This window comes from Cherax quadricarinatus, chromosome 75, assembly GCF_038502225.1.
Source record: "Cherax quadricarinatus isolate ZL_2023a chromosome 75, ASM3850222v1, whole genome shotgun sequence".
NCBI lineage: Eukaryota > Metazoa > Arthropoda > Malacostraca > Decapoda > Parastacidae > Cherax > Cherax quadricarinatus.
The window spans coordinates 4,778,453-4,800,321 of record NC_091366.1 but is presented as its reverse complement, the minus strand read 5'-3'; the positions used below and the strand labels follow the sequence as shown (position 1 = coordinate 4,800,321).

Genomic DNA, 21,869 nt, shown 5'->3' with positions numbered 1-21,869 from the left:
GAACAGGACAATAGGTGTAAGGAAACGTGTCGGAATTTCCACCCGCCGGGAATCGAACCCGGGCCCTCCGTGTGTGAAGCGGGAGCTTTAGCCACCAGACCACCGGTGGGTTGGAAACTTAAACACATATGCAGTTTAATGTGATCCTTTATTGACAACGTTTCGCCCACACAGTGGGCTTTTTTCAAGTCGCAGACCTGTGTGGGCGAAACGTTGTCAATAACGGATCACATTAAACTGCATATGTGTTTGTTTCCATTGTGTCGGTATTTTATTCCATTTATTTTCAAGAAGGTAGGTTTCTTGTTATCTAGCTATAGACTAGAATTCATAATAGTCGCAACTTGTAGATAAAGTGGGGTGCAGGTTTTCCCTTAATTTTCCCAAGGAGAAAAAGAGTAATTACTATCTGGAGTTTTGAGACTGATTGCGGGTTCAAACCCCACCCGTGGTATGGTTTGTTAGTAATTACTGTGTAGTCGATCAAGAACTCGAGTGAGGAGGGGAGTGTGCCTCGTGACGCTATGTACAAACATGTGGGTTTAATGAATTATTATAATCAAGAGGGAAGCGCTGAACCCGTAGGATTATACAGTGCCTGAGGGGGGATGTGGAAGGTATTCAAGTTTAATTCAGGGAAGTCTAGAACAGATCCAATTCCCTAGATCAAGAGCCCATCACCAGCATCAAGGAACCGTCCTTAAGGGGATGTGGGTTTACCTGGAGGTTATTCCGGGGATCAATGCCCCCATGGCCAGGCCTCCCGGTGGATCAGAGCCTGATCAACCAGGCTGTTACTGCTGGCCGCACACAGTCCAACGTACGAGCCACAGCCCGGCTGATCCGGCACTGACTTTAGGTATCTGTCCAGCTCTCTCTTGAAGGCAGCCAGGGGCTTATTGGTGATTCCCCTAATGCTTGATGGGAGGCTGTTGAACAGTCTTGGGCCCCGGACACTTATGGTGTTTTCCCTTAGTGTACCAATAGCGCCCCTACTTTTAATTGGGGGCATTTTGCATCGCCTGCCCAGTCTTAATGAAGCTGTTTGCTAGGAAGGAAGAGTCCACTAGCCCCTTCCGGGAGGGCTAAATCCCTCAAAAGGGCTGAGATATCCCCCTTTATCGGAGAATTTTCTCATCTCCCCTGGGTTATCCTGTCTGGTTAACCCTCCCCCGGGGCTGACAGCATGAAATCTTTATTGTGGAAACTTCTCGCCAGTGGCTTCATCAGTCCAATACAAAGCAGAATATTGAAGATCAGGAGTTCGAGGAAATTGTATAATCAGTCCTTCAACCTGGAGTCGATATAATCTGTCCATCAGTCTTGATTGATTACCTCAGACGCCTAATATTCAGTTTTTCTTTGTATTGGACTAATGAAGCCACTGTATAACGAAACGTTTCATCAATAAAGCCAAATATTACACGTTTCTAATTTATCAATATGTTACTAGACCACCTGGAGGAGGCGCCCAAATGCTGGTTAGGGGGGACTGAGGCAAAATACCGAACCTGTTCTCTCCTTATTTTGATCCAGCCTCACATACCCCGATAAAATGAATGACTTCTGTGGGTTTAGCACTCTGCCCCACGTACATCTAGAAGTGAAAAAAAGAAATCAGCGTGCAGAGAGACGTTTTAACATACCTGTTGCTGTGGCCGCCCAGATTACACTGAAGGGCGACAACATTGATCGTATATCATCAGTTCTTTCTGGAGAAGAACCTCGATGCTTGAAGGGGCGCCTGAGTCTCTCCCTCACCTAATATTATCTATTAATATTGTTGTTAGGTAAGACACATATGCAACAGTTAGGTATCTTTATTTCGAAACGTTTCGCCTACACAGTAGGCTTCTACAGTCGAGTACAGATATGCAACCTAACTGTTGCATATGTGTCTTACCTAACAACGAGTACAGAAAAGTTGATAGAAGCAGAAGACTTGAAGACGATGTAATTAGTCCATCACCCTTGAAGTTTTGAGGTGGTCAGTCCCTCAAAACTTCAAGGGTGATGGACTGATTACATTGTCTTCAAGTCTCTTCTGCTTCTATCAACTTTTCTGTACTCGACTGAAGAAGCCTACTGTGTAGGCGAAACGTTTCGAAATAAAAGATACCTAACTGTTGCATATGTGTCTTACCTAACAACCTGTTGGTATTTTATACCATTTTAATGTTCACTATTAATATTCGTAGAATTTCCTGCGATGTGTTATGTAAAAGGACACAAATGTTAATGTGGTATTTTATGGTGGCAACGTTTCGTTCTCCAGGAGCTTTATCAAGCCGTTACGGCTTATTATAATCACGGGGAGCGCTAAATCCGAAGGATTATACAGCCCATGTGGGTGGGGGATGGAAGGTATTTAGGCTCAATTCAGGGAACTGGAGCACAGATCCAATTCCCTAGATCAAGAGCCCCTCACCAGCATCAAGGAACCTCCCCTGAGGGGTCACGGCTGGAGAGCGAAACGTTGCCACAATAAAATATCACATTAGTTGTTTGTAGATGAATGGTTCAGAGAACCGACATGTTGATAAATTAGACACATGTGCAACTCTTGGGTATCTTTATTGAGGAAACGTTTCGCCACACAGTGGCTTCATCAGTCCATACAAAGGAGAATCTTGAAGAACAGGAGGAGAATGAGGTAATCAGTCCCTCAACCTTGAGTCGATGTGGTCAGTCCATCAATCAAGATCTATTCAAGATTGATGGACTGACCACATCGACTCAAGGTTGAGGGACTGATTACCTCATTCTCCTCCTGTTCTTCAAGATTCTCCTTTGTATGGACTGATGAAGCCACTGTGTGGCGAAACGTTTCCTCAATAAAGATACCCAAGAGTTGCACATGTGTCTAATTTATCATCACATTAGTTGCATATCATGCTCATTTCTCCCATGTAATCTACCTTATCCATAATTATCACCACATTTACTGTGTCTGTTTCGTAAGGTGAAGTCCAGAATCTTTCTTTAATTCTTGGGATAACTTAACAAATCTCTGATGACAACTGTGTTGCAGAGAAATAAGTCACTTTTTTGGGTTATCCAAAGTTCTCGACACATATGCTGCTGTGTATGATAATCTAACTGTATTTGTGTATACCTGAATAAACTTAATAATGCTCAGACCTCTGCAAGACAATTGTCCTCAAAGATTTAAGTTCTACTCGAAATACCTCGCCATAATAGCGACTTTCTTTGCTCCAATTAAATTATATGTAAACACACATTGTAACCTTAGCAAAGAAATCAATATTTATTTATAATTATGGAAAGATCGTGGACTTCACGAAACAAAATGGGATAGTAATTATGGACAAGGTAGATAGGGGGAAAAATAATACAGAAGATAGGGGAATTAACGTGTCCCTTGAGACACATGTGCAGTAGTTGGTTATCTATTGATGGAACGTTTCGCTTATATAGTATTCTTCAGTCATATACAGCAGTAGGTGAAGTAGTAAAATAAAGATGATGTACTCAGTCCATCATTCCAGATCATGGTGTTCTTCTCCAGGATAATTATTATAATTATGGGGAGCGCTAAACTCGTAGGGATTATACAGCGCCTGTGGGGGGAGATATTCAGGTTTAATTCAGGGAAATGGAGTACATATCCGATTCCAAGATCAAGAGCCCCTCACCAGCGTCAAGGACCCTCCCCTCTCTATTTGACTGAAGAAGCCTACTGTGTAGGCGAAACGTTTCATCAATATAGATACCCAACTGTTGCACAGGTGCCTTAATCTTCAGCAACAGCCTGGTTGACCGGGCTATCACCAGACGAGCCTGGCCCATGGCCGGGCTCCGAAAGTAGAATAAGTAACTTTATTCAAATTCAAATATATTTTTTTGCAAGTAGTACACTGAGATTATATATACACAAATACAGTTACATTACCATACACAGGAAAGCTCTCGGAACTCATCAAAGGTATATACTGCTTACTGCAACGTTAAAAACCCATGCTTGTAGTTTGTGTATACCAAAAACCTATTTGTATGATAATGTATGTAACTGTATGTGTACAAATACCCGAATAAACTTACTTATGTTATATATTTATCTAAAAAAAATTACTCATTAAAAATTATTACGCTCGTAGGGGCTCTACACCGATGAGGGGGGGATACAGCCCCTTTGTAATGCAATCATGCGCGATATGTGGGGAGGCCAGGTTCAGTTCCTTGGATCGAACCTCTCTCCTCTTAACCGGCAACAACTTAGATTAAAAGCGATATCCCCTTCCCCAGGTATCCCCCCCTTCCCACCCCTAACCTAGACTAAGAGTGGTATCTCCCTTCCCACCCCTCCCCCAGACAGTGGAATCCCCCTCCCCCATACTCAGTGGTATTCCCCTTCCCACCCTTCTAGACTAAGAATGATGTCCCCCTTCCCACCCCTCCCCCAGACTAAGAGAGGTATCCCCCTTACACAAAGAACGATATCCCTCTACCCACGTCCCACAGTGGTATTCCCCTTCCCCAGATTAAGAATATCCCCCTACCCACACCTCCCCCAGACTAAGAGTGGTATCCCCTTCTCCCCACACCCCAGATTAAGTGGTATCCCCTTCCCATACATTGTGGTATTCCCACCTGAATTAAGAGAGGTATCCCACCTTTCCAGATCAATAGCAGTATCCCACACCTAGTGAGGGGGCTTAAGCCAGGATTTCAATCTGGGAGGACCTGATTATTATCTTATAATCATAATTAAGTGCTAAACCCAAATGGGTTTGGGACGGGGCTGAAAATATCCATGAAATCGCCTTTAAGAAATAGTTTTTCCATGTTTATGTGAAATTTCTCAAACTATGGTGCACTTTCATGGTCACTGCCCATTAACTGTTAGCTGAAAAAATAGAGAAAAAGTATTTGGATTTGGAGTGGGGGTTCATCCCCCCCAGCTGCTGTGTCACTGTGAAGGTATCAGTCAATACAGTAGGGCTCCACTTATACAGCCCCTCAAGGAAGGTTCCTTGATGTTGGTGAGGGGCTCTTGATTTAGGGAATTGGATCTGTGCTCCAGTTCCCCGAATTAAGCCTGAATGCCTTCCACATCCCCCCCCCAGGCGCTGTATAATCCTCCGGGTTTAGCGCTTCCCCCTTGATTATAATAATAATCTACTTATACAGCAGGTTAGGTTCCAGGATACAGTAGGGCCCTGCTTATACAGCAGGTTAGATTCTGGGCTACTGTAGGGCCCTACTTATACAGCAGGTTAGGTTCAAGGATATTGTAGGGCCCTGCTTATACAGCAGGTTAGGTTCAAGGATACTGTAGGGCCCTGCTTATACAGCAGGTTAGGTTCAAGGATACTGTAGGGCCCTGCTTATACAGCAGGTTAGGTTCAAGGATACTATAGGGCCCTGCTTATACAGCAGGTTAGGTTCAAGGATACTGTAGGGCCCTGCTTATACAGCAGGTTAGGTTCAAGGATACTGTAGGGCCCTGCTTATACAGCAGGTTAGGTTCAAGGATACAGTAGGGCCCTGCTTATACAGCAGGTTAGGTTCAAGGATACTGTAGGGTCCAGCTTATACAGCAGGTTAGGTTCAAGGATACTGTAGGGCCCAGCTTATACAGCAGGTTAGGTTCAAGGATACTGTAGGGCCCAGCTTATACAGCAGGTTAGGTTCAAGGATACTGTAGGGCCCAGCTTATACAGCAGGTTAGGTTCAAGGATACTGTAGGGCCCTGCTTATACAGCAGGTTAGGTTCAAGGATATTGTAGGGCCCTGCTTATACAGCAGGTTAGGTTCAAGGATACTGTAGGGCCCTGCTTATACAGCAGGTTAGGTTCAAGGATACTGTAGGGCCCAGCTTATACAGCAGGTTAGGTTCAAGAATACTGTAGGGCCCTGCTTATACAGCAGGTTAGGTTCAAGGATACTGTAGGGCTCAGCTTATACAGCAGGTTAGGTTCAAGAATACTGTAGGGCCCTGCTTATACAGCAGGTTAGGTTCAAGGATACTGTAGGGCCCAGCTTATACAGCAGGTTAGGTTCAAGGATACTGTAGGGCCCAGCTTATACAGCAGGTTAGGTTCAAGGATACTGTAGGGCCCAGCTTATACAGCAGGTTAGGTTCAAGGATACTGTAGGGCCCTGCTTATACAGCAGGTTAGGTTCAAGGATACTGTAGGGCCCTGCTTATACAGCAGGTTAGGTTCAAGGATACTGTAGGGCCCTGCTTATACAGCAGGTTAGGTTCCAGACTACTGCTGTAAAGTGAAACATAGCCTTTTTTCCCTGTCAAATGCATATAAAAGCCTAATAACATGTTTACACTATAATATATTAAGTGTGAAATAGATCTATGCCTAAAAATGCATATACAGTACACACATTATTTACCTTAAACTATTTTCATCCTTAGCTTATACTGAGTGGCGAATATATTTATTGCAGGAAGTCGGAATAAATGAAGAAAACCGCTGTATTAGCAAAGCTCTGTAAAATGAAGCACTGTAAAGTGAAGCCTGCCTATATTGTGTTTGTTGACCCATAGACAATACGAGCTTGAGAGAATTATTATATTAACCTGTAGGGGTCATGTAGTGCCTGGGAAAAGGGAGGAATCCTGGTTTGATCCAAGGGGAAGTGTGTCCAATTCCTTGGATCAAGAGCACTCCATCTGCAAGGTTACAGGAGGAAAACAAGGTACAGTATTGAAGATATAAATGAAAGTGTATCGTTTCAATTTTCACTCAGTCATTTCCTGCCTAGACAGGTTATTATTCTTATATCTAAAAATAAGCAGTAAATCTGTATGGGTCATACAGCACAGTGGTGGTCAAAGTTGTGATAGTACTGGTACTGGTTACTGAAGCTAAGGGTTTGTCGAGGTGTAAAATTACCTTCATAGTTGGTGCAAAAGGATAGTTTAAGTCATAAAGGAAGTCTGTATCAGAAGTGGGGCATTAAGCGAGGGCAAGTAAAGTGTGTCAGGGCACTGAAGATGTCGAAAGTGAATTCTGCATGTTCTCTGGTAGATAGATAATCTACTAATAAATAGCTGACTGTTAAAGCCACTTGACAGTCCTTGCAGAAAGGTGCCGGGTGTCCTTCCACATGATACATGTGACTCGGGAGTAGCCCATTCGTGAACACATGGGCACGATTTCCCATACCCAACCGATGGAAAGGTAGCCAGAAGATCGACTGTGGTTTGTTGGAAAACAATTTGTCATCTAACTCAGATCAATACTGTTGTCTATGGTTTTTGGAGTTTTTGGAACAATGCTAGAGAGTAGTTAACCCTGCTGTGAAAATGATGGCCCTTACCCTGCGTGGTGTACACCAGGATGTCATCTCTAGGACTTACTGAACAAGGTTTAACAAAACAGAGCACAAACTTTTCAACAATATTTCAGCTAAAAATGGTAGTGGGTGAACTAACAAGAACACCAGGAGTCACACTTTCAGTTAGTTGACACTCTAATTTGCAGGCAACCTCCAGTAGTACTTACATCAACAGGAAGCTTACTAGATAATCACCCGAGGTTTTCCTGGAAAAAACTGCCTGACATACCTCAAGATGATCAGATTTCTATTGGGTGGAGTGATAAATGCAGATCTAGCAACAAAATCTATGTTAGATATGGACTGAAAAGGAGTCCATGTTCCTATCTAAAAGTTGGATTTCACAAGTGGGGAAAATTTTCCAACTAATGAAGCTAACTAATGGAGGGATAGTTGAGGCATTCAGGTTCAATCATAGAGTGCCACACTGCAGATGAGAGCTGATGGTAGGGAAAAGAAGTCTGGAGGAAGAAGTCATGTATTAAAAGTAGTTGGGTTGGTAGTGCACTCAGCTCACACACTGAGGTCTATGGATTGATCCCCTGTATGGGTGGAAACATTAGGCGTGTTTCCTTAAAACACCTGCTGTTACTGTCTACCTAGCAGTAAATAGGTACCTGGGTGTTAGCCGACTGGTGTGGATCGCATCCTGTGTAACAAAATTAACCTAAGTTGCGGGAAATGGTCTGCATAACATGGGGCTTTCTATATAGTATGCCACTGATTTCAGCTATGGTCTGTATAAGTTGTATCATGTAGAAATCTTTCTTTTCTTTCAACACACCAGCCATATCCCACCGAGACAGTGTGGCCCAAAAACAAAAACAGAGCTTCTCTTTTTAACTATAGTAATGTATACAGGAGAAGGGGTTACTAGCCCCTTGCTCCTGGCATTTTAGTCACCTCTTATGACAAGCATGGCTTACGGAGGAAGAATTCTGTAGAAGTAGCAAGACATTCCTGAAATCTTGAATGTTTATGAGACAGAAAAGAGACACCAGTAATCCTACCATCATGTAAAACAACTACAGGCTTCCGTTTTACACTCACTTGGGAAGACAGTAGTACCTTCCTTGGCAGTTGCTGTCTACCAACCTACTACCTAGGAATAATTATTATTATTAGTATTATTATTAGTATTATGGTTGGAGGCAGTGGAGATGTCCTGTTTAAGGGCAATGTGTGGTGTAAATATTATGCAGAAAATTCGGAGTGTGGAAATTAGGAGAAGGTGTGGAGTTAATAAAAGTATTAGTCAGAGGGCAGAAGAGGGGTTGTTGAGGTGGTTTGGTCATTTAGAGAGAATGGATCAAAGTAGAATGACATGGAAAGCATATAAATCTATAGGGGAAGGAAGGCGGGGTAGGGGTCGTCCTCGAAAGGGTTGGAGAGAGGGGGTAAAGGAGGTTTTGTGGGTAAGGGGCTTGGACTTCCAGCAAGCGTGCGTGAGCGTGTTAGATAGGAGTGAATGGAGACGAATGGTACTTGGGACCTGACGATCTGTTGGAGTGTGAGCAGGGTAATATTTAGTGAAGGGATTCAGGGAAACCGGTTATTTTCATATAGTCGGACTTGAGTCCTGGAAATGGGAAGTACAATGCCTGCACTTTAAAGGAGGGGTTTGGGATATTGGCAGTTTGGAGGGATATGTTGTGTATCTTTATATGTGTATGCTTCTAAACTGTTGTATTCTGAGCACCTCTGCAAAAACAGTGATAATGTGCGAGTGTGGTGAAAGTGTTGAATGATGATGAAAGTATTTTCTTTTTGGGGATTTTCTTTCTTTTTTTGGGTCACCCTGCCTCGGTGGGAGACGGCCGACTTGTTGAAAAAAAAAAAAAAAAAAAAAAAAAAAAACAAAAAAAAATATTATTATTATTATTATCATCAGCACACTGATTCTTTATTTTGAACTTTCAAACTGGACATGAAGGATAAATACTTGTATAAAAAAATATTCTTCTTCTGCAGGGCTATTTACAGAGGAGAAGGATATGTATGTTTGTTTTTACAGTCAGCATTATATCAAGGGATCTCTGGTGTAACTGTAATTGATGGGCATTATGACAAGACTAAGAAACCTTTTGAAATATAGTAAAATTCACCATAGTGCTAAAGGAACGTGGACAATGTTGCTAAATAAACATGGGCTATTCTGCTAAAGAAACAGACTATATATCATTATAACAGCCACAGAATTTTTTAACTGTAATGGGATGGACTGGGAATTTTGCAATAAATCACAAAAAATTTAATCATTTTTATTATTACACATGCATATAAACTTATAAAAAATGTATCCACTAAAAATAGGATAAAAAATTGTAGACCTAACATCATTATATCACAGCAATAAAGTCTTAAAATACTAATGTATATTATATATTATGAATGATTTAAAAAACAAATGAAATTTCCATGAAAAAAGAACAGTAAAATTTAATATTATTCAGGCAAACATTTAAGAAAACTATGATGGCTTTCTTCCCAGTAACTCTGCCAATTTATTGATATTTTCTGAAAAAATAAAAATTTTTTTTTTTAGGAATGACAATACACGAACATATACTAGCTGTTACATATTTATACATACATATGCGAGTGTAGATGTCATGTCCGAAGGCAATATGTGGTGTGAATATAATGCGGAGAATTTGTAGTTTGGAAATTAGGAAGAGGTGTGAGATTACCAAAACTATTATCCAGAGGACTGAGGAGGGGTTGTTGAGGTGGTTCAGATATATAGAGAGGATGGAAGGAAATAGAATAACTTCAAGAGCATATAAATCTGTAGGGGAGGGAAGGCGGGGTAGGAGTCGGCCAAGGAAAGGTTGGAGGGGATGAGGGGTAAAGGAGGTTTTGCGAGAGAGGGGCTTGGACTTTCCAGCAAGCATGTGTGAGCATGTTAGATAGGAGCAAATGGAGGCAAATGGTTTTTAGGACTTGACATGCTGTTGGAGTGCAAGCAAAGTAACATTTATGAAGGGAGTCAGGAAAGCCAGCAGACCAGACTTGATTCCTGGGGATGGGAAGTACAGTGCCTGCACGCTGAAGGAGGGGTGTTAATGTTGCAGTTTTATGTGTGTAGTGTAAGCACACCTCTGGCAAGACATTGGAGTAAGTGAATGATGGTGAAAGTTCTTTTTCAGGCCACCCTCCCTTGGTGGGAGACAGCCGATGTGTTAATAAAAAAAAATAATGTGTGTATTCATAGCCATAGCTAAATACATTAATATGTACATGCTAACAAATTACACAAAGTACACAATTTGAGTGCAGATGCTCCTTGCTTTACAATCATTCAATTTACGATACTTGGACTTTACGATGGTGCGATAGTGATGTACATTCAGTAGTCATCAAACTTTGTACAGTATTGTACATTTATTGACAGAATAAACTTGTATTCATCTATTTACTTTTCAATACTGTTATTTAGTTACAGAAATTATTTGTTTATTTACTTCTCCTAGGTAGTAGGTTGGTAGACAGCAGCCGCCCAAGGAAGTACTACCGTCCTGCCAGGTGAGTATAAAACAGAAGCCTGTAATAATTTTACATGGTAGGATTGCTGGTGTCTTTCTTCTGTCTCATAAACATGCAAGATTTCAGGTACGTCTTGCTACTTTTGCTTACACTTAGGTCACACTACACTTGCATTTACAAGCATATATACATACACCCCTCTGGGTTTTCTTATGTTTTCTTACTAGTTCTTGTTCCTGTTTATTCCCTCTTATCTCCATGGGAAAGTGGAACAGAATCCTTCCTCCATAAGCCATGCGTGTTGCAAGAGGCGACTAAAATTCCAGGAGCACGGGGCTAGTAACCCTTTCTGTATACATTACTAAAGTTAAAAAGAGAAAGAGAAGTTTTATTTTATTTTTGTATCTTTTTTTTTTTATGCCCAGCTGTACTGAGCACTTAATATATGATACTGTAAACACAATATCAGGCATTTTAGACACATCTGATATTGAAAAACTGCTTTTTTCCCATTAGCCAATGATTTTTTACTTATCAGTGAAGATCAGGAACCCAACAGCCACAAAAATGGGGCCCTACTGTATACAACTGAATCTTGGTACGTATCTCGAAGCTCACCGAGCTGAAAGCTGAAAATCCACCATCCCAAAGTGATCACTTGAAAGTAAATGAATCATAGCCTCCTCTTTCACCCAAAATCATAAAAAAAAAAGTTTTTTCAAAATGAATCTAGATCATATCTTATTTGAACAGTATGCTAAGGGACAGTTAAATACTTTATCATAGTATCATATTTTTACTTTTTTTTTTTTAACCTCATTGGCCATCTCCTGCCAAGGCAAGGTGACCCAAAGAAAGAAACATTCACCATCATTCATTCAAACACTGTCTTGCCAGAAGTGTACTGGCATCACAATTCAGATTATCCTCTGAGTGTAACATCTCCACCCCTCTTTCAGTGTATGCACTGCTCTTCTCACCTCCACATACACACAATAAGGTATGATAAAACTCACAAGGCTAGGAGGGAGTAAATCTGGCAAGCAAAAAGTTGAGAGGTGCACTAGGAGCTGGGACTTGACCCCTGCAGCCACATATAGGTGATTACATACATACACTAATATAGTTCCTATATTTAAGAAAGGAGACAGACAGGAGGCATTAAAGTGCAGACCAGTTTCTGTGACATGCATACCTAGCAAGGTAATGGAGAAGTGGTAGAACACTTGGAGAGAAGCGCTTTCATGAGCAAAAATCAACATGGGTTTAGGGATGGCAACTCTTGTCTTCCTAACTTTTTGGAGTTCTATGACAAAGTAGGATGTGCAACAAAGAGAGAGAGAGAGGGAGGGAGGGTTGGGTGGATTGCATTTTAGATTGCAAGAAGGCATTTGATACTGTACTCTACATGAGGCTGGGCAAAACACTTGAGATTCAGGTGGGAATAACAGAGAGCATATTCTGATGGATCAAAGAATATCTTAAGAAAATGAAGCATAGTGATAATCAGGTAAGAGAAGCCGGAATGAGTTAAAAGTAACTAGCTAGGTGCCACAAGGGTTGGTATTAGGACCAATACAGTTTCTGGTTGATGTAAATGACATTCCAGATGGAAATGATTCAGATATATATGTATTGTTGAAAGTGAATAAGTATGCATAACCCCTTCTCCTGTATACATTACTAAAGTAAAAAAAAGAAACTTTTGTTTGTCTTTTTGGGTCACCCTGCCTCAGTGGGATACGGCCAGTTTGTTGAAAGAAGAAGCATAAGTATGCAACTTGTTCCTGAGCTATGGGGGCATGAGACAAAAGACTAATAGAACTGGATATAATAACAATAGAGGATAGAAGAACCAAGGATGATGTGATAACATAAAAAATACTCAAGGGAACTAATAAGATGGTTAGGGCTAGGCTGGTTGAGAGGCAAGAAACAGGAACTCGGGGACACAGTTGGAAGTTCAAGGCAAATATGAACCACAGGTATGTTAAGAAGTATTTTTTCAGTTTCAGTGGTCAGTAAGTGGAATGATCTTGGTGAGAAACAAGTGGAGATAGGCTTCATACATAGTTTTATGAGCAATTATAATAAGAACCATGAGACTAAGAGGGAATGAATCAGAGTGGCAAATCAAGAGGCATAGCCAGGAGGGATTGCAGATATGTTGCAGTTTTGAACTGCAGTATCAGCATGCCTCTGACAAGACAGTGATGGAGTGAATGATGATGAAAGTGTTTCTCCTTTTTCAGGGCACCCTACCTCAATGGGAAATGGCCGATGTGTTAATAAAAACAAATAAAATAAAATAAGACAGGATCTGAGAATCGACTCTTATGACCACAAATAGGTGAGTACATATAATACTTACCATTAGCAATCTGAACTGTCTCATCTAGAGACTTCTGAGTATTTTCACTTTTTCGAAGTCCTGCTGATATTTCCAACTCGAAACTTGGCCCATACATTGGAAAAAACTGAAAGTTAAGATACAATGGTTAAAAAAATATATATAACTTCATAGTTAACTGATACAGTAACACAGAGAATGCTATATCCTGAATTTAATAAACAGCATAATCATATAACAGAGACAAAGAGAAATTTCATAATAAAATCTTGAATACCAATCAGTCAAGTGTTCAAAGATTAAACAATGACTGGGGAACTTTAGGATTAAAAAGCAAATACAAAATTTAAATTAATGGCTAATAATTTAAAGACATAATAGCAAGAACTAATATTACAAAGTATAATTATTACAAAGTATAATTATTTGATGCAGATCCAGATCACTGATACTAATTTTGTAAATACAGCAATGGAATGTAATGTGAATAATAAATAATTTCATACTGATTATGGAACTGCAAAGGAATGCTTTGTGAAAAGATAGGTGGTTCCTTCTAGGATCTGCAGTAACTAATCTGATTAATATCAAAGGAATTTGGTTAATAAATACAATATGCCATGAAAGACAACTGGATGGGTTTAACTTGTGTGACTCGATTGTATTAGTCAAAATTGCATACAGTAGAAACCCCATATCTGCAGATTCCTTTTCCAGGGTTTCAATTATCCATGGTTTACCATGGCCCAAAAATAACCCTTAATTTTGCCTTATAATGGCCCCAAAGTGGAAAAGTAGTGATGCCAAAAATTCTTCAGAGTCTAAAAGAAGCTATGAGATGCTTCCCATTAGTGAGAATTGTCAATTCTCTACTTATTGTGCATCATTTATCAATTAAACTTCACCATACATATTCATGTAAATGGAAAACAACTTATACAGTGGTACCTCAAGTTTGGCACTTTCTTCGTTCCAGAAGGCTGTTCGAGTGCCGTTACCGAACGAATTTGTTCCCATAAGGAATAATGTAAAATAGATCAGTCCATTTCAGACTCCCAAAAATACACTTACAATAATAAACTTACATAACTGGTCGAGTTGGGAGCAATTCGAAACTCAGGGTACCACCGTACATAGGGTTCACTACTATCGGCGGTTTCAGGTATCAACAGTAGGTTTTGGAACTTGTCCCCTGGGAATACAGCAGGAATACTGTATAATCAACCCTGGCTGGCAACAAGATAGATAGACTACTAAATATGCTTGTATCCATTCACTCATACACTGAGACACTTAACAGTGATTATATATATGTACTCATACCTGATGTTCTGGAATTTCAGTATTAAGTGCAGTATCAAGAATGGTAGAAGTGACAGCTGTCCATAGTCTGGCTGTGTTGGCCACATTATAACCTCCTAGAAAATTATGTATGTATATACAATCATGAATGATTAGTAATATAATCACATATTACATATTACACCCTGCCTCGGTGGGAGACGGCCAACTTGTTGAAAAAAAAAAAAAATTACATTTATGGGCATAATTATGTATACAATAATGTTTAGTAATATAATTATTACATTCATGGGCGAGCACAAAGTTTGCATAGGTAACACAGTGCCTGGAAATGGGAATTCCTCATTTTCAAGAATTTTGCATTTTAGGATCCAACATTATTACGTATCCATCACACAAGTGCTAAACCTATATGGGTCATAGGATTCAATGTAATACAGCTATTTTAATGTTCTCATAACTAAAACACAAATGTGTAATAACGGAGGGCTCCGCTTTACAGTGCTTAGCTTTATGGCACTTCGCTAATGCAGCGGTTTTCAATTATGCCCATTCTTCATTTATTCGGACTTCCTACAATAAATATATTTACCACTCACTAAGCTAAGGACAAAAGTATTTTATGGGTAGTAATGTGTGTAGTGTATATGCATTTTTTAGACCTAGTTCTAATGCTCACTTAATATATGATAGTGTAAACATATTATCAGGCTATTATATGCTGTACATTCTACAAGATTGATGGACTGAACACATCGACTCCAGGCTGAGGGACTGATTACCTCAAACTCCTCCTCTCCTTACGCCTTTCTACTTTGTATTGGACTGATGAAGCCACTGTGTGGCGAAACGTTTCCTGAATAAAGATTCCCATATGTTGCATAAGTGTCTCAATCTTCAACTATATGCATTTGAAAATGAAAAAAGGCTATTTCACTTCACAGTGATTTTTGCTCTACAGTGATAGCCTGGAACCTAACCTGCTGTATCAGTGGGGCTGTCCTATATAATAACTCAGTTTATACTTAATACTCATAGAATAATTAATGGCTTGAGCATTTATATAAATTTGGTATAGAATAGACGAACCTCCACCAAGAAAGAGAGTGGGTTTGTTGAGGTTCAAGACATGCCGTACACACACTCTGAATGCTTCAGGTGTTAAATTGCCTCCCCCCAGAGGATCTCCAATGACAGCATCACCTCCACACTGGCATACCACAGCATTTGGCATGTATACCTCACACAAGTTGTACAGAATGCTACAAGAGTAAAATGAAAGCAATGTATTAATATATCATTTTAAATAGTGTACTATGTATTTGTTGTTTTTATATGTAAGTACAAGGACACAAGTGCAGCTAATGTGACATTTTATTGTGGCAACATTTTGCTCTCCAGGAGCTTTGTCAAGCTGTTACAAGCTCCTGGAGAGCAAAATGTTGCCACAATAAAATGTCACATTAGCTGCACTTGTATCCTTTTACTTTACATATTGTCGGTAATTCTACCAACATGTTCGTATATACACAATTTGTTTTTAACATACTGGCTGTCTCCCACCAAGGCAAGGTGACCTAAAAATGAAGAAACTTCGGATTTTCTTTTTACATTTAATAATTTATACAGGGAAAGCAAGGGGCTTGTAACCCAGAGCTCCTGTATCCATTACTCAAGCTAATAAGTGAAACTTTTGTTTTTCTTCTTGTGCTACCCTACTTCGGTAGGATATGGCCGATTTGTTGAAAGAAGAATAATTCATACAGGAGAAGGGGTTACTAGCCCCTTGCTCTTGGCATTTAAGTTATATCTTATGACAACCATGGCTTATTGAGGATTTTTTTCCACTTCCCCATGGATAATGCACAATTTATAAAAATAAAATGATGTCTATAGTGCAAATGATGGTAAAAGTTTCTTTTTTTTGGGGGGTCACTCTGCCTCAGTGAGAGACAGACAATGTGCTAAAATAAATTAATTGAATCCTATATCTAAGTAAAGACAAATTAACTTTCCACGAAATTGATATAATGATAGTGAAACACCATACTTTGACTAAGACCAAATTATGCCTTGCAAACTTCATCAAAATACAAAACTATCAGGGATATTCAGGAGTTAATTATAATCTGCTACTCTGATATTTCATATGAAGAGAACAAACTCAGCAGTTAAAAACTGTTCTACAAAACGTCTTAATCAAGTTATACCAATTATACTAACCTTTCAACCAAGTATACAAACTGGTCATTATTTATCCCGGCTTTGTAGGGAACATTATAGGTGTAGTATCTGCCTTTTCCTAGACCCACATCCTTCTGTTGACCAGTGCCAGGGAAAAAGCCGGCTTCCAACTGATGAAATGACAGAGTTACCACCTTTGGGCTGAAGAGAAAAGCATTCTCCACACCATCTCCTAGGGAAAATGATGTAAAATTTGAGAAATCACAAAAGTACTTGGAATTTCACTATTTTTTCTCAGTGGTTGTTTTGCACACTAGGCATCTCCCACAGAGGCAGGGTGATGCAAAAAAGAAACACTTTCACCACCATTCACACTATCACTGTCTTGCCAGAGGAGCACAGATGACAGATCAGATGTCACTTCAAACAGCAAATATTACCAGCCTTCCTTTAGAGTGCAGGCACTGTACTTCCCACCTCCAGGACTCAAGCTTGGCTAACCAGTTTCCCTGAACACCTTCACAAAATGTTACCTTGCTCACTCTAACAGCTTGAGTGACCAAGATAGATTTTTTTTTTCCGACAAACCGGCCGTATCCCACTGAGGCAAGATGAGCTAAAAAGAAAGATGAAAGTGTCTCTTTTTCTTCTTTCAACAAACTGGCCATATCCCACCAAAGCAGGGTGGCCCAAAAAGAAAAACAAGTTTCTCTTTCCAACTTTAGTAATGTATATAGGAGAAGGGGTTATGAGCCCCTTGCTCCCAGCATTTTAGTCGCCTCTTACGACACGCATGGCTTATGGAGGAAGAATTCTCTTCCACATCCCCATGGAGATAAGAGGAAATAAACACGAACAAGAACTAGAAAGAAAATAGAAGAAAACCCAGAGGGGTATGTATATATATACTTGTACATGTATGTGTAGTGTGACCTAAGTGTAAGTAGAAGTAGCAAGATGTACCTGAAATCTTGCATATTTATGAGACAGACAAAAGACACCAGCAATCCTACCATCATGTAAAACAATTACAGGCTTTCGTTTCACACTCACTTGGTAAGATGGTAGTACCCCCCTGGGTGGTTGCTGTCTACCAACCTACTACCTGTAATTATTATTATTAGTAGTATTATTATAGGGGAGTGCTAAACCTGTAGGGATTATACAGTACCTGTGTGGGGATTATGGAAGGCATTCAGGCTCAATTCAGGGAATTGGAGCGCAGATCCAATTCCCTGAGAGGACCATGTCAGATAGCAGTGAACTGGAGACACATGATTAATGGACTCGGTGTTGGAGTATGAAGCAATTCAGGAACTGATCAGATGGACCAGGGGTCCTGGAGGTGGGAATGGCAATGCCTGTACTCTGAAGAATTGAGGATGCTTCAGTCAGAGGATAAGCTGAATTTTAATGTTGCACACTTCTGGCAGGACAGCAACTGAATGAATGATGGTGAATGTGTTTCCTTTTTTGGGTCACTCTTCATTGGTAGATGACTGAGGTAAAAAAAATAATATACAGAATATATATTTTAATACTTTTTTAACACGTTGGCCATCTCCCACTGAGACAGGGTAACCCAGAAAAGAAACACTTTCACCATCATTCACACTATCACTGTCTTGCCAGAGGTGCTCCGATATGACAGTTTAGATGTCACTCTAAACAGCAAATATCTCAAACCCTTCCTAATTGTCTAATTAATGACACAATTGTTATTAACATCAGCTTCTTTCAACAAACAGGCAATATCCCACCCAGGCAGGGTGGCCCAAAAAGAAAAACAAGTTTCACTTTTTAATTTTAGTAATGTATACTATCCCCTTGCTTCTGGCATCTTAATCACCTCTTTTGACACACATGACTTAAGAAGGAAGAATTCTGTTCCACTTTCCCAAGGAGATAAGAGGAAATAAACCAGAACAAGAACTAGTAAGAAATAGAAGAAAACCCAGAGGGGTGTGTGTGTATATATATGCTTGTACATGCATGTGTAGTGTGACCTAGGTGTAAGTAGAAGTAGCATGACGTACCTGAAATCTTGCATGCTTATGAGACAGTAAAAAGACACCAGCAATCCTACCATCATGTAAAACAATTACAGGCTTTTGTTTTACACTCACTTGGCAGGATAGTAGTGCTTTCCTGGGCAGTTGCTGTCTACCAACCTACTACCTATGCTTATTAACATATTTGGTGCATTGTATCTATGAAGTTCTGTTCAACTACAAGCTTAAACAAAACAAAGCTATTGGAGCACAACTAAGGCATTTAACATTATCATCAATAGGTACAAATCCATGTCTGTACAAAGCACCTTGGGGGACTGACTGATTCAAAGTGTTCTCACTGACCATGATGGATGTCCAAATCAATATACAAGATCTTGTCAAACTTGGTACGCAGGTGTCGCATAGCTAAAACGATGTCATTCACATAACAAAATCCAGAGGCAGAATCTCTGTAGAAAGAAAAATTAAAGCTCATTATAATAATTACAGCTAATAAATCAAAATCTAACATTTTAACATTGACAAATAATATACGTTTTTGTACAGCAAGGCCTTACTATACAACAATGTATTATACCCATACATTAAGAAAGCCAGTGATAGTGTGAATGATGGTGAAAGTGTTTCTTTTTTTTTTTGGCGGGGATGGGGGGTTTCCCTACCTCAGTGGAAGACAGCCAGTGTGTCAAAAAAAATTAAGAATTCATAGCATATCACATACAATACCCTATTCTTCTTTCAACATACCAGCCATATCCCACAGAGGTGGGGTGACCCAAAAGGAAAAACGAAAGTTTCTCCCTTTAAGTTTAGTAACATATACAGGAGAAGGGGGTTACTAGCCACTTGCTCCCGGCATTTGAGTTGCCTCTTACGACACGCATGGCTTACGGAGGAAGAATTCTGTTCCACTTCCCCATGGAGTACAATACCCTATTATTCACAAGAAAACAAATGTTGCGGAGCCCCATGGGCTTGCTCAGACAAATTAGTATGTGTTCAGATGGAGGCTAACTATAGTGATCATTACAGAAAATAATCAAATCAAAGTATGCAGCTGAAGAATCACTGTGGAGCTGCACCATGCAATTTAAGTGGGTTCCCAAAATATCTCAAGAGGAATTTAAATTGTAATTAATGTGATTTACAGAATCTATTATGACTGACAATGAATCTTAGGCCTAACCTAACTTTTTACAATCAACCATTAAAAATTACTGTCCATATTTCACAAGGCATCAAAATTATAAACTAGCCCAACTGGATAATACATACTAAAATAAAATTAATTCAAAATAATAATTTTGAGGTAAAATTCTTTTGGATTAGGAGAGAGGATAAAAAAGGTTATTTTGGGATATTGGCAGTTTGGAGGGATATGTTGTGTATCTTTATACGTATATGCTTCTAAACTGTTGTATTCTGAACACCTCTGCAAAAACAGTGATTACGTGTGAGTGAGGTGAAAGTGTTGAATGATGATGAAAGTATTTTCTTTTTGGGGATTTTCTTTCTTTTTTGGGTCACCCTGCCTCAGTGGGAGACAGCCGACTTGTTAAAGAAAAAAAAATGAACATTTTCGAGGCCAGATTACCATAATTTTTTAAAATATGAAACAAAGATGAATCAGATTTCACCAGTTTTATTACCTCTGACATCATATATGAAACAACCGTACCATTTATTCATTAGCTACCTTTATTATTGTGCATATATTGGAGCAAATTGCATAAGAAATCCTATTTAATAGTGTATGTCTAATTCTTAAGTAGTCTTTAAGCATCAGGATTAGTTTGCCAAAATGCAGTGCATACTACTGGCTTTCTTTTGTGCTTAACAATGTTTTATTCTATATTAACTACACTATCTGTATATCTGCATAAAAATAAATAAAAAATTGAATTTAATATATACTGTATTCAAAAAGCACCTGAAAATTCAGCTTTATAAAATCAAATTTCAAAGCAGGAAAATTTAAGAATCACAAAAATAATAGAACAAATGAAGGAGATAGAATTGCAAAAAGTTAATATAAATGAGACATGAGGACTGGAGGAAAAATTATAATGCTAGACTGGTAAAAAACAGAAGGGAATAAATTATTATTATTGCAGTCATGGGGAAGAGCTAAACCTGCAGGATTATACAGCGCCTGTGGAGGGGTGATGGAAGGTATTCAGGCTTAATTCAGGGAACTGGAGCACAGATCCAATTCCTGAATCAAGAGCCCCTCACCAGCATCAAGGAACCTCCCTTGAGGAGAGAAGGGAATAAAAAGGCACAATACCTTGACTGGATCAATATGTAAATAACCCGCACAGTGACTAGTTAATGGTACAAGTTGGACCAAAACGTCATCACAAGCGACTTTCTCCTATGTGTGGGTTATTTGTGTAAAGAAAAGTAGGATCAAAAAAAGTCATTGAAGACTTTAGTAAAAAACACAGCAAAGCAGGATACTGCATAGACAAAAAGGACAAATGTGAACATGGGTACATAAGGCCCATCTATAACCTAGCATAAATTTTAAAATAAAATAGAAAAATAAGCAATTCATTTTTGGTTATGTCAAACTCATGGTTCATATAGTGAATCGGTTTTTTATTTACTAGGTTTCACAGATATTTTCTTTAGGTAATGTTTTATCAGTCAGTTCGATACATGTATTGATAAGCACAACTCAAAATTGAAGTGTACATACAGGTTGGCCATTAGTAATCCAGCAATCAGTTATCCGGTTCCATCAGTAATCCGGCACTAATTTCAGCTAGCATAATTTCACATTTCACCATTATACTGGCTCAAATTTCATCATTATACTGACTCGGAAAGTGTGCGGATGGTTGTAAATCCACAGCAGCAAGCCAGTGGAGGAGAAAGCAGTGATAAAAATGACGAAGGTGTAGCAGAATGTCTATACTGATAGGTTAAGTGTATTCTAACTTAACCACTTTGTAATCCGGCACACTACAGGTCCCAATGATGCCGCATTAGTGACGGCCAACCTACATTAGCTTTGACCCATTTTCTCCAAATAACGTTACTTCATCTTCAGATAGCACCCAACCCATAAAATCAAATTATGAAAGCATTAGTCAACAATTGTAAGTGTTCAGCAGAATTCAAATCTACAGTCTAAGATTACAATTATTATTATTATATTTATGGGAAAGCACTAAACTCACAGGGGTCATATAGTGCCTGGAAAGCAT

The 21,869-nt window shown here is 39.4% G+C and overlaps 1 protein-coding gene across 6 annotated transcripts in view; it reads right to left on the bottom strand.

The window, feature by feature from the left end:
• The window catches only part of LOC128691887 (thioredoxin domain-containing protein 16-like), a 101,481-nt gene that overhangs the window by 40,564 nt on the left and 39,048 nt on the right, over window positions 1-21,869 (bottom strand). For 5 of the 6 annotated variants that reach the window (XM_070100954.1, XM_070100952.1, XM_070100953.1 and 2 more), the window contains exons 5-9: window positions 19,000-19,106; window positions 16,682-16,874; window positions 15,548-15,720; window positions 14,480-14,574; window positions 13,178-13,283 (exon numbers count right to left, since the gene is read on the bottom strand). In XM_070100954.1, the coding sequence (XP_069957055.1) occupies window positions 13,178-13,283; window positions 14,480-14,574; window positions 15,548-15,720; window positions 16,682-16,874; window positions 19,000-19,106 (674 nt within the window). Of the gene's footprint in view, window positions 1-13,177; window positions 13,284-14,479; window positions 14,575-15,547; window positions 15,721-16,681; window positions 16,875-18,999; window positions 19,107-21,869 lie in introns of those variants that run through there. The other variant, XM_070100956.1, reaches the window with a different exon arrangement.